The 18,552-nt window shown below is 43.0% G+C and overlaps 1 protein-coding gene across 1 annotated transcript in view; it reads right to left on the reverse strand.

The window, feature by feature from the left end:
* Window positions 1-18,552, reverse strand: part of LOC126421871 (chitotriosidase-1-like) — a 101,817-nt gene that overhangs the window by 21,882 nt on the left and 61,383 nt on the right. Inside the window, exons 3-5 of the mRNA XM_050087240.1 lie at window positions 17,032-17,291; window positions 8,588-8,705; window positions 183-368 (exon numbers count right to left, since the gene is read on the reverse strand). Coding sequence (XP_049943197.1) covers window positions 183-368; window positions 8,588-8,705; window positions 17,032-17,291 — 564 coding nt within the window. The remainder of the gene's footprint in view (window positions 1-182; window positions 369-8,587; window positions 8,706-17,031; window positions 17,292-18,552) is intronic.

Raw genomic sequence — 18,552 nt, forward strand, 5'->3', positions numbered from 1 at the left:
GCCATTTCAATCCCGCCAGTGCATTTCCAAGACAGAATGGCTTGTATCCTTCGACTACTCCTCGTATAGTGACTGAGACTAGAGTAAAATTATTACAATATATTGATCAGTTAAAGACCATTTGGTGGGAACTGCGTCGCTCGCTGCACCAGGCGGACTGAACTGCCTTGCTGGCTACGTACCTCGAAGTATGCGAGCAGTCCCGCCTCCTGGGTGTAGGCGCCGGCGACGCCCGCACCGACTACCGGCGCATCCAGGCCGTGCGAGTCGGGGTTGGTCAGGGTGTAGGTGCGCCCGTAGAACGGGGCGCCCACGCGCAGCTTCGCCGCCGGAGCGCCCGCAGAGATCCACTCCTGCACTGTTGCGTCCTGTAGACACAGGAATGCACGAATGCACCAAGAAAGCCTTTTAGGACCTCTAATATTCTCCATGTAGACGTAAATGACTTATCAAATGGGACCAGCACCACTCGGAGATTGTTTGCGGAGGTAGTCCCAGTCTTCAAGAAGGGTCGTCGAGCAGATGCGCAAAACTATAGACCTATATCTCTGACGTCGATCTCTTGTAGAATTTTAGAACATGTTTTTTGCTCGAGTATCATGTCATTTCTGGAAACCCAGAATCTACTATGTAGGAATCAACATGGATTCCGGAAACAGCGATCGTGTGAGACCCAACTCGCTTTATTTGTTCATGAGACCCAGAAAATATTAGATACAGGCTCCCAGGTAGATGCTATTTTTCTTGACTTCCGGAAGGCGTTCGATACAGTTCCGCACTGTCGCCTGATAAACAAAGTAAGAGCCTACGGAATATCAGACCAGCTGTGTGGCTGGATTGAAGAGTTTTTAGCAAACAGAACACAGCATGTTGTTATCAATGGAGAGACGTCTACAGACGTTAAAGTAACCTCTGGCGTGCCGCAGGGGAGTGTTATGGGACCATTGCTTTTCACAATATATATAAATGACCTAGTAGATAGTGTCGGAAGTTCCATGCGGCTTTTCGCGGATGATGCTGTAGTATACAGAGAAGTTGCAGCATTAGAAAATTGTAGCGAAATGCAGGAAGATCTGCAGCGGATAGGCACTTGGTGCAGGGAGTGGCAACTGACCCTTAACATAGACAAATGTAATGTATTGCGAATACATAGAAAGAAGCATCCTTCATTGTATGATTATATGATAGCGGAACAAACACTGGTAGCAGTTACTTCTGTAAAATATCTGGGAGTATGCGTGCGGAACGATTTGAAGTGGAATGATCATATAAAATTAATTGTTGGTAAGGCGGGTACCAGGTTGAGATTCATTGGGAGAGTGCTTAGAAAATGTAGTCCATCAACAAAGGAGGTGGCTTACAAAACACTCGTTCGACCTATACTTGAGTATTGCTCATCAGTGTGGGATCCGTACCAGATCGGTCTGACGGAGGAGATAGAGAAGATCCAAAGAAGAGCGGCGCGTTTCGTCACAGGGTTATTTGGTAACCGTGATAGCGTTACGGAGATGTTTAATAAACTCAAGTGGCAGACTCTGCAAGAGAGGCGCTCTGCATCGCGGTGTAGCTTGCTCGCCAGGTTTCGAGAGGGTGCGTTTCTGGATGAGGTATCGAATATATTGCTTCCCCCTACTTATACCTCCCGAGGAGATCACGAATGTAAAATTAGAGAGATTAGAGCGCGCACGGAGGCTTTCAGACAGTCGTTCTTCCCGCGAACCATACGCGACTGGAACAGGAAAGGGAGGTAATGACAGTGGCACGTAAAGTGCCCTCCGCCACACACCGTTGGGTGGCTTGCGGAGTATCAATGTAGATGTAGATGTAGATGTAGATGTAGCTATACAGGGTGATTAAAAAGTCAGTATAACATTGAAAACTGAATAAATCACGGAGTAATGTAGATAGAGAGGTACAAATTGACAATCATGCTTGGAATGACAGGGGGTTTTAGTAGAACCAAAAAAATACAAAAGTTAAAAAAATGATCAGAATAGCAATAATTAGCATAACAAAGTAAGACAAAGCAAAGATGATGTTCTTTACTGGAGGATAACCACAATCACGCATTTCCTCGAAGAAAAAGTGCCCGATAACGGTAGATGTGGTAAATCCAACCCATACCGTGACTTTCTCGTATTGCAGTGGAGTTTCCACGACAGTTCTAGGATTTTCGGTAGCCCGAATTCTGCAGTTGTGGGCGTTGACAGACCCTCGGAGCGTGAAATGAGCTTCGTCGGTCCACAACACGTTACTCAACCAGTCGTCATCTTCCGCCATCTTTTGAAACGCCCACACCGCAAATGCCCTCCGTTTCACTAAATCGCCAGGTATCAGTTCATAACGCTGATGGATTTTGTACGGATAGCATCGGAAGGTACGCGTAAGTGCCAACCAAACAGTAGTGTATGGAATGCCGGTGCGACGTGCGACTGAACGAGCGCTGACTTCCCCACGCATAGACGAATCCTCTACAGTCTCCATTTCTTCCTGAACTGTCTCAGCAGCATTACGCCTTGTGCTCGGTCGGCCACTACGGGGTCTATCGTCTAAACAACCCGTGGCTTCGAACTTCGAAATCATTCTCGCCACAGCTGCATTTGTCAACGGACCTTTACCCGTTCGAATTCCCTTCCTATGGCAATAGGATCGTAACGCTGAACTAGCACATTCCCCATTCTGATAATACAGCTTCACCAAAAGCGCCTTTTCAGGTAACGTCAATATGCTGCGACTGCTGGCGCATCTGATTCTCTCTCTCATTACAGTTCCTTTTATACACGATTGTCGTGCGCAGACACTGACGTTTTGTGAACTTTGTTTTTTTTTTGTTCTAATAAAACCACATGTCATTCCAAGCATGTGTGTCAATTTTTACCTCTCTATCTACATTATTCCATGGTTTATTAAGTTTTCAAATTTATACTGACTTTTTGATCACCCGGTATATTGGAGAGTATCGCTGCTGCACGGTCGGGAGAAATTACAGGAATGGCTCAATTGTTGGTCAGCTCTCTTTCAATGTCTATAAATGTAAGATAATGGCTTCAACAAAGGGAAACAACGTCAAAGTATCTGATTACAAGTATTTTGAGCACATAGGGACTTCAGATTTAAGTTGGTTGTTACAGTTATGGGGCAAGTTGGTACAGTTTTGGGACAAGTTAATTCAGTTTTGGGGCAAACTGATATAGTTTGAGGGCAAACTGATGCAGTTTCAGGGAAAGCTGATACATTTTTAGGGCAAGTAGATACAATTCTGGGGCAAGCTGATACACTCTCAGCAACAAGATGATACAGTTTCAGAGCAAGTTGATACAGTTGTGGAGCAAGATGCTACTTTTTCCAGGGCACATTCTTATAAATTTTACACGCACACAGAAACAAACACACATACAGGTACACACACACACACACGCACACACATTGCATAGTGCCCTATCTCTGAAAAACTGTTTGCCTTATCATCAAATTTCGTCTCACATGTATGTAAACAGCATAAAAGAAATTACGCACAGTGTTGCCACATCTGCGTCCTGCTCCTCCTCCTCCTCATCATCATCATTAAATTTCATCACTCCGATTCATACAGCTCAGTGATTTCCTGTCTGGCACTGTACTGCTTGATTTAATGACGTAACATCATAATGTACTGCAGTGGGACAGAAAGGAATACAGGTTTCTTCAGTAGCTGACACCCCAGCAGTAGCTGACATACGCAGCAGATGACTTCATCTCTCTGATTTATACAGCACAGTAAATTTCTTCTCTCTGTGTAATGCTTACTTTAATTAGGCAACATTTTTGTAATAAATTACCGAGAGATTGGAAGGAATACAGTTTTCACCAAGCTTCCACTGTGTAATAGCAGAAGATGACAACGTCTGAAACTGCTTGATGAAACTGATACCCTGGTAACGGGTCACTATAATGTTCGACTGACCTTGGTATTCAAAGAGTTATTGGTGTATTTACATGTTTGAATAAAGGTGTTTACTTTGTTAATTCTTTTTGACAAGTGCACTTTAAACTGTAAGTTAGATCAGCAGTAATGCCCAGGTGTATTTTGCATTGTTACAGAAAAACTTATTTTGCGTATTTAAATGAGCTTTACTGTATGATTAAATGATGATGACGTCCTCTTGGGTAAAATATTCCGGAGGTAAAATAGTCCCCCATTCGGATCTCCGGGCGGGGACTACTCAAGAGGATGTCGTTATCAGGAGAAAGGAAACTGGCGTTCTACGGATCGGAGCGTGGAATGTCAGATCCCTTAATCGGGCAGGTAGGTTAGAAAATTTAAAATGGGAAATGGATAGGTTAAAGTTAGATATAGTGGGAATTAGTGAAGTTCGGTGGCAGGAGGAACAAGACTTCTGGTCAGCTGACTACAGGGTTATAAACACAAAATCAAATAGGGGTAAAGCAGGAGTAGGCTTAATAATGAATAGGAAAATAGGAATGCGGGTAGGCTACTACAAACAGCATAGTGAACGCATTATTGTGGCCAAGATAGATACGAAGCCCACACCTACTACAATAGTACAAGTTTATATGCCAACTAACTCTGCAGATGACGAAGAAATTGAAGAAATGTATGATGAGATAAAAGAAATTATTCAGATAGTGAAGGGTGACGAAAATTTAATAGTCATGGGTGACTGGAATTCGAGTGTAGGAAAAGGGAGAGAAGGAAACGTAGTAGGTGAATATGGATTGGGGCTAAGAAATGAAAGAGGAAGCCGCCTGGTAGAATTTTGCACAGAGCACAACATAATCATAGCTAACACTTGGTTTAAGAATCATGAAAGAAGGTTGTATACATGGAAGAACCCTGGAGATACTAGAAGGTATCAGATAGATTATATAATGGTAAGACAGAGATTTAGGAACCAGGTTTTAAATTGTAAGACATTTCCAGGGGCAGATGTGGACTCTGACCACAATCTGTTGGTTATGACCTGTAGATTAAAACTGAAGAAACTGCAAAAAGGTGGGAATTTAAGGAGATGGGACCTGGATAAACTGACTAAACTGGAGGTTGTACAGAATTTCAGGGAGACCATAAGAGAACAATTGACAGGAATGGGGGAAAGAAATACAGTAGAAGAAGAATGGGTAGCTTTGAGGGATGAAGTAGCGAAGGCAGCAGAGGATCAAGTAGGTAAAAAGACGAGGGCTAGTAGAAATCCTTGGGTAACAGAAGAAATATTGAATTTAATTGATGAAAGGAGAAAATATAAAAAATGCAGTAAATGAAGCAGGCAAAAAGGAATACAAACGTCTCAAAAATGAGATCGACAGGTAGTGCAAAATGGCTAAGCAGGGATGGCTAGAGGACAAATGTAAGGATGTAGAGGCCAATCTCACAAGGGGTAAGATAGATACTGCCTACAGGAAAATTAAAGAGACCTTTGGAGATAAGAGAACGACTTGAATGAATATCAAGAGCTCAGATGGAAACCCAATTCTAAGCAAAGAAGAGAAAGCTGAAAGGTGGAAGGAGAATATAGAGGGTCTATACAAGGGCGATGTACTTGAGGACAATATTCTGGAAATGGAAGAGGATGTAGATGAACATGAAATGGGAGACACGATACTGCGTGAAGAGTTTGACATACCACTAAAATACCTGAGTCGAAACAAGGCCCCCGGAGTAGACAACATTCCACTAGAACTACTGATAACCTTGGGAGAGCCAGTCCTGACAAAACTCTACCATCTGGTGAGCAAGATGTATGAAACAGGTGAAATACCCTCAGACTTCAAGAAGAGTATAATAATTCCAATCCCAAAGAAAGCAGGTGTTGACAGATGTGAAAATTACCGAACTATCAGTTTAATAAGTCACAGCTGCAAAATACTAACACGAATTCTTTACAGACGAATGGAAAAACTAGTAGAAGCCAACATCGGGGAAGATCAGTTTGGATTCCGTAGAAACACTGGAACACGTGAGGCAATACTGACCTTACGACTTATCTTAGAAGAAAGATTAAGGAAAGGCAAACCTACGTTTCTAGCATTTGTAGACTTAGAGAAAGCTTTTGACAATGTTGACTGGAATACTCTCTTTCAAATTCTAAAGGTGGCAGGGGTAAAATACAGGGAGCGAAAGGCTATTTACAATTTGTACAGAAACCAGATGGCAGTTATAAGAGTCGAGGGACATGAAAGGGAAGCAGTGGTTGGGAAGGGAGTAAGACAGGGTTGTAGCCTCTCCCCGATGTTATTCAATGTGTATATTGAGCAAGCAGTAAAGGAAAGAAAAGAAAAATTCAGAGTAGGTATTAAAATCCATGGAGAAGAAATAAAAACTTTGAGGTTTGCCGATGACCTTGTAATTCTGTCAGAGTCAGCAAAGGACTTGGAAGAGCAGTTGAATGGAATGGACAGTGTCTTGAAAGGAGGATATAAGATGAACATCAACAAAAGCAAAACGAGGATAATGGAATGTAGTCGAATTAAGTCGGGTGATGCTGAGGGAATTGGATTAGGAAATGAGACACTTAAAGTAGTAAAGGAGTTGCCGGCCGAAGTGGCCGTGCGGTTAAAGGCGCTGCAGTCTGGAACCGCAAGACCGCTACGGTCGCAGGTTCGAATCCTGCCTCGGGCATGGATGTTTGTGATGTCCTTAGGTTAGTTAGGTTTAACTAGTTCTAAGTTCTAGGGGACTAATGACCTCAGCAGTTGAGTCCCATAGTGCTCAGAGCCATTTGAACCATAGTAAAGGAGTTTTGCTATTTGGGGAGCAAAATAACTGATGATGGTCGAAGTAGAGAGGATATAAAATGTAGACTGGCAATGGCAAGGAAAGCGTTTCTGAAGAAGAGAAATTTGTTAACATCGAGTATAGATTTAAGTGTCAGGAAGTCATTTCTGAAAGTATTTGTATGGAGTGTAGCCATGTATGGAAGCGAAACATGGACGATAAATAGTTTGGACAAGAAGAGAATAGAAGCTTTCGAAATGTGGTGCTACAGAAGAATGCTGAAGATTAGATGGGTAGATCACATAACTAATGAGGAAGTATTGAATAGGATTGGGGAGAAGAGAAGTTTGTGGCACAACTTGACCAGAAGAAGGGATCGGTTGGTAGGACATGTTCTGAGGCATGAAGGGATCACCAATTTAGTACTGGAGGGCAGCGTGGAGGGTAAAAATCGTAGAGGGAGACCAAGAGATGAATACACTAAGCAGATTCAGAAGGATGTAGGTTGCAGTAGGCACTGGGAGACGAAGAAGCTTGCACAGGATAGAGTAGCATGGAGAGCTGCATCAAACCAGTCTCAGGACTGAAGACCACAACAACAACAAATGAATTTAATGCATGGAACAAAATCGAACTGTGGTCATCTACTAACCTAGAATTTATTTCTGTAGTGACAATAACTGAGCTACGTGGATTTTAATAAATTAGAAAGAAAATTTAGGTGTGGAAATATTTAATTAGAAGATCCGTTGTGCTTGTAAAGTGTGATACTACAATCGAAATTTAGCCTTGACATGTGCTGCTTAACCTAAAAGTTTTACCAGTGTCGCCAATACACGAGCCATGTGTATTAAAAAAAAAAAAAAAAAAAAGCATTATACCAGAATTAAATTACGACTGAATTGCCACATGTATTGTGGTTGAAATCTTGCATATTTTGAGAAATGATACAATTTTATTTTTGTACAAATTTTGAATTATTTGCCCGCCATCAGAGATCTGTAATTGTACTTGCATATTATGATAAGCATCTCACATGTTTTTTGTACTCTTTATCATTACTTGCTATGATACATAAATTTATTTCAGCGGCAAAGATTTAACTTTCGACGTATCAATATTTCATCTCTGTCTTGTTGAACCAACCATGTTTAGCTATGTTTTATTACTGTCTTGTTCCGCACCGTCTTTGGTTGTGTTGTGACGAATGTAGATGTATCGGAAGTTCTCCTAGTATATTACGAAAATACAGTGATCAGCCAGTACCGACTAATTATCGATATAAACCCGTCCAGGCGGTAGCAGCGTTGAATGTAGTAAGACCTGCACCAAGGCGGCCGGACCTGCCCCGCAAGGGGCCTCCCGGCCAATGACGCCAAACGCTCGTTTCCATTCCATTAAACGTAGGTGGTGGTCACGTAAATGTGACTGGACCTTTTAATATGTTGCTTCGCTCTATGTGTATCTTGCTAAAAGACCACGAAGATAAAGTTAGAGAATTCAAACTCACAATAGAAGTGTACAGTTTACAATTCGGAGAGTCCTGGCGTTACAGACCAAAGTAGCGGTCTGGAACTGACTGCTTTTGAATAATGACTGATTTCCTGAATGATATCGGGAGAGCACTTAGGTGCAAATTTCCTTATCTAACTAAGCAATGAATATCCGGAAGTAATTTGTCGGGAGCTTGCAGTCTGAATGTAAGACGATAGACATGCCAGTGAAATATGCCACAAAGTTTGCTATTGGTGTATGAAGTATATAAAGCGTGTTCCCGAAACCCAGCAAAGCGTGTTACCAGCCTGGGGTGAAGGTGGGAGGACTTGAGAACCAATGGACTGAATTTTGCGGTCTGAGCTGTAGCGTTGCGCTTACCACGTTCAGGTAGCTGGTGACGTTGAGCCGTGGCCACAGGGGAGCCATATTGGCCGTTAGCCTGTCGGTCGACGCTGTAGCGTAGTCGTAAGACATCAGGTTCACCCAGTCCACGTATCTGAAGCAGAACAGCGGGTGTTGGCACCTTCATTAGTCTGAAACTCATTTTCACATCATATATTCTAAGACATTTACTCAATTCATTTAGCATTTGTCCCGTTCATTAATGATGAACAATCGCCCTCAACCCTTGATTTCGGAATTTTATTTTCGTTTATTTCTAAGCTCTTGTGTTCCTGTTTCATTCAATTCTATCTGAACAACAATACTGCTTGGCATAGCCAGCGGTTAATCTAGTCACCCTTGTAAGAAACCAGGCAATAAGTGAGGGAAAAACCACCCGAGGTCTTTGCTGCAGTGTCCTCCTCCGAACAGTCCACATCAGTCTCATCCACCTACAGTGACTCATAAAAGTATTCGGCCACTAGTGTTATGTTTTATTTTTACTTAATAATATACAGGCAATACATGTTACAGGAATAGTCTCAGCATAAAATGGTACAGGACTATATAATAAATAACAGAAAAGCATTTTCTTATTTGCAATCTTAACTCAAACAACATAAACAACGATACATAAAGAAACATGCCCACTATCACAGTTACAAAAGTTTTCGTGCGACAAGTATAAGAATAACAACCTCGTACATTTTAATACCTTGTATGCAGTTCTTTTCGCTTAATCACTTGTTCCAAGCGTTTAGGCATGCCGTGAATGAGCTTTCGCGTATAATCAGAGCTTATTTGTCGCCATTCTTCCAGTATTCGTTCCTTTAAAGCTTGTTTTGATGTCACTGGCGTTTGTCGTACTTTTCGCTTCAATTCACTCCAAAGATTTTCTATTGGGTTCAAGTCTGGACTCTGAGGAGGGATATCCAAAACTTTAGGGCAATTATTCAGCATCCATAGTCTCACAATATCCGCTTTATGCTTCGGATCATTGTCTTGATACAATTTGAACGTCCTCGAAAGCCCGAAACTTGAAGCACTTTGCGGTAAGTTCTCTTTTAGGTTGTTCAGATACTTATGATTGTTCATTGTACCTTCAATGAATGCTAATTCGCCTACCACAGATCACGACATGGAACCACAAATCATGACATCTACACCACCGTATTTAAATGTGAGTTGGAGATACTTCGATTGAAATTCTTCACGTGGTTTTCTCCAAGTCACTGGCCTTCCGTTTGAGGAGAACATCTGCACTTGACATTCATCGACAAAAATTACTTCGTCCCACCAACTGACACTTTTATTTAGGTGCTGCTTCGCAAAGTCCAGTCGGTTCTTTCTATTCCTCTCACTTATCATAGGCTTCTTCCTGCTTACTCGACCACTATACCCCTCTCGTCTGATAATTCGTCGGACTGTTTCAGGGTGCGCGCCCTTCCCATATTCCTGCTGCACTGCAGCAGCAATTTTCGTTGCCGGCAATCTTGGATTTGTTTTAATTTTTCTAATTACTCCGGTTTCCTCTCTTCTACTCAGCATCTTTGGTCGCCCTGTTTTGCGTTTATCTTCAGTTTTATCTGCTCTGTTGAATATGCGTATAATGTCCCCTACAGTACTCTTACTCATTTCTAACAATTCGGCAATCTGTCTATCGGAACGTTCTTCAGCGTGATGGAAAATAACGAGTTGTCTCTTTTCAAATGTCATATTGTTTCCTTTCCACCCCATCGTACTGTGCACCATGCGTGTTAACGACACGGAAACGCAGCACAGAATGATCCTGCTCAGTCTGCAGCTAACACCACCGCCACCTATACATGTGCCCGAATAATAAAGTGACTGCATGTTGTGGTGTCTTATAGCGCAAATATACATTGCACGTAGTTAATTATATTATACAGCGACCTGCTGGTGGCACATTGTGAGACAATATTCACACTACAGAAAGGATCGGCAATTGCTTCTCGTGGGCCTCAAATGTTCGAAGAGAGCTTCACATTTCAAGAACAATGAGGGTGGTCGAATACTTTTGTGATGCACTGTAACTAAAATACCAAAATACATGGAACTAACATTCGATCAAAATCTAACTTTCTTTCCCCAGCTACTTGCGATGCATAATGAAGCTGAGAATAGAGTAAAAGATCCCCATTCGTCAGAAGCGAAACCACTGTTTCCCAAAGTTACTGTTTGGGCTGTCGTATTCAGGAGAGGATTTATTGGACCTTTCTTCATGCGCAAATCTATCACTAGTGAACGTTACGTTGTTATTTTGGAACAATTTGTCGCTACACCTCTAGCGTTGGAGGCTCGACCAGGCACCGAGTGGTTAATGCCAGACCACATTGAACCGAACAGGAGTTTCGGTTTCTTGATGAATACTTCGGGAATAGAGTCACTGCGATGGATTATCGCAAATTTACTGGCACAGGAATGGATTAGCCTCCATATTTGCCAAATCTTCGGGAATAGAGTCACTGCGATGGATTATCGCAAATTTACTGGCACAGGAATGGATTAGCCTCCATATTTGCCAAATCTGACTGCAAGTGACTTCTTCTTGTGGGGAACATTGAAAGACACTGTATGTTGGACCATCCCAACATGCTGGACGAGCTTGAATCGGCAATCTGTGTGGCACCTGAATCCATTTCCGTCGAGACACTACAGGATTGAACGACAAATTTCATTGTTCGTTTGTGCCACCCCCGTATTGCGAATGATGGACATTTCTAAAAGATTTTGATGTGATTGCAAAGATTGCTTGCGGATGACGAGGTTAATTATGCACACTGATACTGAATGAGCTGCACAGCGTGCATCGCCATTTCTTAGCAGCTATTTGAACTACACTGTCGGAAACAAAGTAGTACACATAGAAAGAATGTTGTTAGACCCGTTCTTTGGCGGTTCTTGCAACAGGAAGGTGACGTGTTGCTCCAACAGGATATAGCTGGCCCACACACTGGCCGTGAAACTCAAAGCGCTCTGCAAGATATGCAGCAACTTCTCTGTCCCACACTATCCCCGGACTTGTCTCCAATATAGCACGAGTGTGGTATGACGGGACGAGAAGTGACTCGTGCGACTCTTACAGAACTAAGTGTACCAGTCAAGCAGGCGTGTGGCACAACGTGTCCCAGGACAGTATTCGCCATCCGTACGATTGTCTAGATGCCAAAGTGGACGCCTGCATTCCCACCTGTGGAGGTTGCGCCACGTACTAACATTAGTGTCTCAGCATGGATCGATACCTGGTGCCTCAGAACCGCTCTTGCTATTGATCTGTAAATGTAATCATTTAATATACTCCATATGCACTGTTGCAATAACAAATCTTGAGTGAATTGGAAACCTCTACTAATTTTTTTCGGCAGTGTATTTCGAAGCTCCTGTGCAACTTCTGTATAATATTGTTATAGCTTTCACGGTAAACATACCTTTTCTAGCATTCGTCTCTCGATCTTAGTACTCGAGATATTTAATTCTGAAATCAGGGATTCCTTCGCTGGACAACCGGTACTGGGGTAGGGACAAGACTGGAACCATAATAGTTAACAGAGTTGTGACACATGGCTGTAGCTTATCGCCTACGCATTTTAATATCTATGTTAACGAAACTGTTGGGAAATGATGCACCAAGGTTAACAGAAACATTAAAAAAGGACCACATAACTAAATAGACGCTATAATGATTGTTGACGACCAAATAATTTTATGAGAGACTGATGACGTTCTGGAAAGGCAGTATATTTCCTGGATCACGTATACAAGGATAACAACTTTAATACTTCTCACAGAAAGGCTGGGATTATGGCATTTAAACTGCAAGATCCAGAACGTTCGAAAATAGTGGTAAACGGTCATGTTTTAGAGCAACTTTCCCATTTTAATATTTTAAGTTGTGAAGTAAGCGACCTATTGCAAACATACAGAATATATTAAATAAATATCAGATGATCTGTGGTACAACACACAGGCTTACATAAGGCAACAGACAGCAAAAAGAAAAATGAATCACTAAAATTGAATGTGGTCAGAGCTTAGTTTTCTCATAAACTTAAGTAATTCTTTTTGAGTAATCAGATAATATCTGCATAGCGACCACATGCCACAGCCCCAATTGCCCCACAGCGCACTCACAGGTTTGAATATTTCCATCCATCAGCTTAATAAGTCATGATCTTTCTACAGATGACTGGAAAAACTGAGAAGCCAACCTTGGGAAAAATCAGTTTGGCTTTTGGAGAAACGTAGGGACGCGCGAGGCAGTAGCGGCGCTACAACTCACCTTAGAAGATAGACTGAAGAAAGGGAGACTTACGTTTATAGCATTTATAGATTTAAAGTTTTTGTCAATGTTGATTGAAATACACTCACTAAAATTCTGAAAGCAGGAGGGATAAATTACAGGGAGTGAGATATTATCTACGACTTGTGCAGAAATCAGACTACAGTTATAAGAGTCGGATATGGAATGGAAACACTTATTGAGAAAGCAGTAGAATAATGTTGTAGCCTATCCTATATGTTATACTTCTGTACATTGAGCACATCGTGGAGAAAACCAATTTAAGTTTAGAAGGGGATTAAAATTCAGAGGGGAGAAGTAGAAACTTTGAGGTTTTCCGATGACATTGTAATTCTGTCGGAAACAACAACGGGCTGACTTAGTTGTTAAGCTGAACGGAATGGATAGTGTCTTGAAAAGAGGTTATTAGATGAATGTCACCAAAAGTAAATCAAGGGTAATGGAATTTAGCCTGGTTAAATTAGATGATTCCGCGGTAATTAGATCACGAAATGACACACTAAAATTAGTCCACGGTTTTTGTTGTTCGGGCAGAAAAAGAAGTGACATAGTAGAATCGAACTGGGGAGAAAAGAAATTTATGGCCGGCCGGAGTAGCCGAGCGGTTCTAGGCGCTACAGTCTGGAACCGCGCGACCGCTACGGTCGCAGGTTCGAATCCTGCCTCGGGCATGGATGTGTGTGATGTCCTTAGGTTGGTTAGGTTTAAGTAGTTCTAAGTTCTAAGGGACTGATGACCTCAGAAGTTAAGTCCCATAGTGCTCAGAGCCATTTGAACCATTTTAGAAATTTATGACACAGGATGACTAAAAGAAGGGAACGGTCCCTAAACATATCTTGATGTATCAAAAAGTCGTCAATTTGGTGAATATGGAAGGTTGGTGTATCTATAGGCTGTGGCGAATCCAAGATTTTTGTTTGGTTTGGGGAGGGGGGGGGGGAAGGGGGGGCTTGTGCTCTAGAGTATTAGCGCTTTCGAGACTGAAAGTTATGGTACAAAGAACATTCATTGCTCCCCACCCTCCCACTTTTTTGGAAAATTAAGATTAAAAAGGCATAGTCCTGGGGTGGGGGAGAGAGCTGCAGCCCGATAGCGCTTCCCGGTCCCCCTCCCGTGCCCACTGGATTCGCCATCGTGTATAGGAGCAAATGTTAATGCCTCTACAGAGTAACGTCTGTGACTTACTTGACATGTACACTGTACCTATGCGCACACTGTTGGTACGCTAAAGGCTTGACCTTTTTTGCTTTATTGTTGTTTAATCCTCTTTGCCCTATGTGGGAAGGGGTTTTATGCCCGCTCTTTAGCCAAAAGCTTTAAAATATTTATAACGTCAAAATGTGACTTAAATGTGAAAAATTTACAAATATATTTAAATAAGAAATTTTTTGGTGTTTACATAACGTTCAACTGTTTATTTTTTTAATTTAAAATTGAAAGACAAAAATGTATTGACAAAAACAAAAATATATATTGAAAAGATGATGTAGCAACGGTCACGTTCTTTTAGAAGGGATCGCTGCACTTCCACTAAAAAGCTGTAAGACATGAACTTGGGAAAAAAGATGCTGGTGAGAGGAAAAGATCTATGAGGTTGAAGGATGTACTTGTCACTATAGGGATCCGCTGGGTAGTATCTATGGAGGTGAAGGTAGGCCCTGGAATGGATGGTGAGAAGACAGAAAATAAAGTGGAGTTCGCTGACTGGGCAGGGTTGGAGTGGAGTGGGATATGTGGCTGTAAACAGTGGCAAGCGACACTCGATGGAAACTGAGTCATTGCATGCAAAATTTAGTAAGTGATGTGCTTTAGACGTATTAGTTGAAAGTTTCCCGATAATCCGAAGGATAGCAGCTCTGTCTCGAAATTCATTTTCTAGCCAGTCGTGGCCTTGGCTGGATGTGTGCATGTAGACAGTGAGAAGTGCCACAAACGTCGCTGCCTGTGATTGTAACGTATCTGTGGCCGTGCCAAGAAAATACTTTCCAGCTGCGAGCGATACGAATTGGGCGATGGTGTGGATACATATGACCCCAATAAAGAGCCTGCGTATTTGTAAGTGGAATTATCATTTTAAAAATATGTCATTACGACAGATATGAGTGAAGGCAGCGACTTATATGAATAAAAAAGTCATATAGAATGTACATGCAATATCTTATTTATGGGTATTTATTGAAACGTAACTGCAAAATTTCTCGAATCGATCAGAATATCGCTTATCATTGTTTACAGCCGAGGTCTTCAAAGATAGCGGAGGATTTCATTATCTGGGAGGGTAGACGGTTGAAGTTGCGCTGGGTTACGGTAGGGAGTGTGTGTTGGTGTATGGATGTGGAATGTGTTGGTATAGACGCGGCAGCATACCAGGACTAGTGGTCGGAGGGAAAACATTGAGGTTATTGGAATCTAGTTCGCGGATAGTGCAGGATATGCGGAGGTGGTCGATGTGGGGAGGAAGGGTGGGAATTTGGTGAGACGGTAGGGGATCCACGTGGGGGAAGGTAAACGGATGCGGAAAGCAAGGCGGAATGTATGGCTTTGAAGGACTTGGACTGACGAATAGAACGCAGGTGGAGCGGATATGCATGCAAAAAAATGGTTAAATGGCTCTGAGCACTATGGGACTTAACTTCTGAGGTCATCAGTCCCCTAGAACTTAGAACTACTTAAACCTAACTAACCTAAGGATATCACACACACCCATGCCCGAGGCAGGATTCGAACCCGCGACTGTAGCGGTTTCTCGGTTCCAGACTGTAGCGCCTAGAACCGCTCGGCCACCCCGGCCGGAGGATATGCATGCAACATTTCCGTGGGAGAAGACGGGTCGGATCAAGGTTTTGTAGGTGTGGAAGATATTGAAGGGGTGCAAACACCAAGTTGAACTAGTTAGTAGTTTTCATAGTTTTAGTTTACTGTGGGCTTTCTGTTGAATGGTTCGTAGATGAGGTTTCTGTGTTAGTTTGTGATCGAGTGTTAGTCTAAGGTATTTCAGTGTGTTAGTTAACTGCCTAGGACGGTTGTAAATGGTAAGGCAGAAGACAAGGAGGTGGAAGCTGTGGGTGGTTCGTCCTACGAATATTGCCTGGGTTTTGGAGGGATTGATCTTGGGAAGCCATTGGTGGTAAACTGATTGAGGTGGATTTAGAGGGATCGTTGGGATTTTTAGAGTTCAGGGTGGAGGGCGACGAAAGTGGTGTTATCAGTATAATTATGCAAGTGGACTGCTAGAGGTGGTTTGGGTGTATCAGAAGTGTAGATGAGATAAAGGAGAGGGGAGATGACTGAGCCTGGAGTACATCTGCAGTGGGCTGGATGGTATGGAAGTGGGTACTGTTATTAGTGACAAAGAATGGGCGATTTGATTGGGAGGGTGCTGTAAGGCAGACATAGTTAATTGGAAGTGCGTACCTCTGGAGTTTGGTAAGGAGACTGCAATGCGATACACGGTCATATGCGTTCTCCAGGTCGAGGGAGACGAAAATTTGGATTTTTGGGTGTTGAACTGGTGGGATACAAGGTGAGTGAAGTACAGGAGTTGCTCATCAGAGGAGGAGTACGGACTGAAGCCATAATACTTAACAGGAAGTAAGTAGAGTTGGTTCAGGTGCTAATGGATACATCGGGAGTGGTTGGACCTTACTGACACTGAGGTGAGGCTCATAGTGTGGTAATAGGATGTATCGGTAGGGGGTTAGTGAAGTTAGAGAAAATGTAGGAGTTTGGAGGTTTTATACAGTTTAGAATAGTAACCTGTGAGAGGATCGTGTTGTCAAGCGTTGCAAGAGTGGCAAGAAAGGAGAGGGGGCGTTCTTTAGGGTCTCGACAGGTAAATGCGGTCGTGACCAGAGGAAGTGTTGCGTTTTTTGTGAACTGCTTGCTCTATGTCGTGTGCTGTGATAGGGGTATTTAATTCTGTTTGTAGTATGTTGTCCGAGGAGTGGAGGCCGGGAGCCAGGGGTCGGACAGTGGTATCTGCGCGACGGCTTGACTGTAGTGATCAACTTCATATGGATCTAGGTTGCAGTGGCTATGCACAATTGAAGCGGCTTGCCCATGCTAGAGTGAGGAGCTGCGCTAAACCAGCCTTCGGACTTAAAACCACATCAGCACTCACGGGATGAGGGAGGGCACGTCGTAGGAAGTTTCGGTCATGCCGTGGAGGGCGCCAACTGCGATGCCGAAGGAGAGCCCCGCGTCGGCGAGGCGCTGGTGCAGCTCCTGGCACAGTAGTACGAAGTTCTCCCGGTCCGCGGCGCTGCCGCCGCGCTGTCCCGGGTACTGCCAGTCCAGCTGCAAGCCCTTGAAGCCGTACTGCTGCAGGAACGAGACCGCGTTCGTCGCGAACGCGCTGCGCGACGTTGCCGTGGACGCCATCTGTGTAGGGTCACAAAGAGGAGGCTTCTTTCAGTCATCAGTCCCGTCCTCCACCTTTTCCTGCCTGGCGTCAAAGTTTTCCATTATGAATATCTACCAATTTCGCCTCGCTTTCCGTATCAAATTAACCTCTCTGGCCCACATTATGCACCCGATGAGAAAGTTGTCTTCATCCACCTCTCGAAAATCTTTGCTAGTCTGAGAAACAGGTAGGAACCCATAGCGAACAATAAGAAAAGAAGACCAAGAAAGAAATGTTCGGATTAAAAATGGTGTAAGACAAGGATACAGTCTTTTTACCCTACTGTTCAATCTTTACTTTAAGGAAGCAATGATGGTTTCAAAGAAAGGCTCAGGAGCGGCATTGAAATTTATCATGAAAGGATTCACTAGTGCCACTGCTCTATTCAGTGACAGTGAGAAAGTTGAGTGGAATGAAAAGTATAATATGCATAGAATATGCTACAGCTATAACTGCATCTACATCTACTTACATACTCCACAAGCCACAATATGGTGCGTGGTGTAGGGTACTCTGTACCACTTCTAGTCATTTCCTTGCCTGTTCCGCTCGCAGATAGAGAGGGGGAAAAACGACTGTCCATATGCCTCTTTACGTGCCCTAATCCCTCTAAACTTATCGTCGCGGTCTTCGCGCGAAATGTACCGCAATACAATCGTTCTGCAGTCAGCCTCAAGTGTCTGTGCTGCTCGAAAAGAACATCGCCTTCCATGCAGTCATTCCTATTTGAGTTCCCGAAGCACTTCCACCAGACTTGCACCTTGTTCGAAATTGCCGGTAACAAATCTATCAGCCCACATCTGAATTGCTTCAGTGTCTTTCTTTGATCCAACACGGTGCAAATCCCATACACTCGAACAGTATTCAACAACAGGTCGCACTAGTGTTGTATATGCGGTATCCTATACATATGAACCACACCTTCCAAAAATTCTCCCGATAAACAGAGTCGACGATTCGTCTTCCTACTGTAATCCTTCTATGCTCATTCCATTCCGCGTTGCTTTGAAACGTTATGCTCAGATATTCAAACGACTTGACTGTGTCTTGCAGCACATTACTAATGATTACGGGTTTGTATTGCCTGCTCATCTGCATTAACATTCATTTTTCTGCATTTAGAGCTAGCTGCCATTCATGACATCAACTAGAAATTTTGTCTAAGTAATCTTGTGTCCTATTATCACTCAACGACGACAGTTTCCCATACACCACAGCATCACTACCAAACAGTCGCAG

This window comes from Schistocerca serialis, chromosome 1 (assembly GCF_023864345.2).
Source record: "Schistocerca serialis cubense isolate TAMUIC-IGC-003099 chromosome 1, iqSchSeri2.2, whole genome shotgun sequence".
NCBI classification, from domain to species: Eukaryota; Metazoa; Arthropoda; class Insecta; order Orthoptera; family Acrididae; genus Schistocerca; species Schistocerca serialis.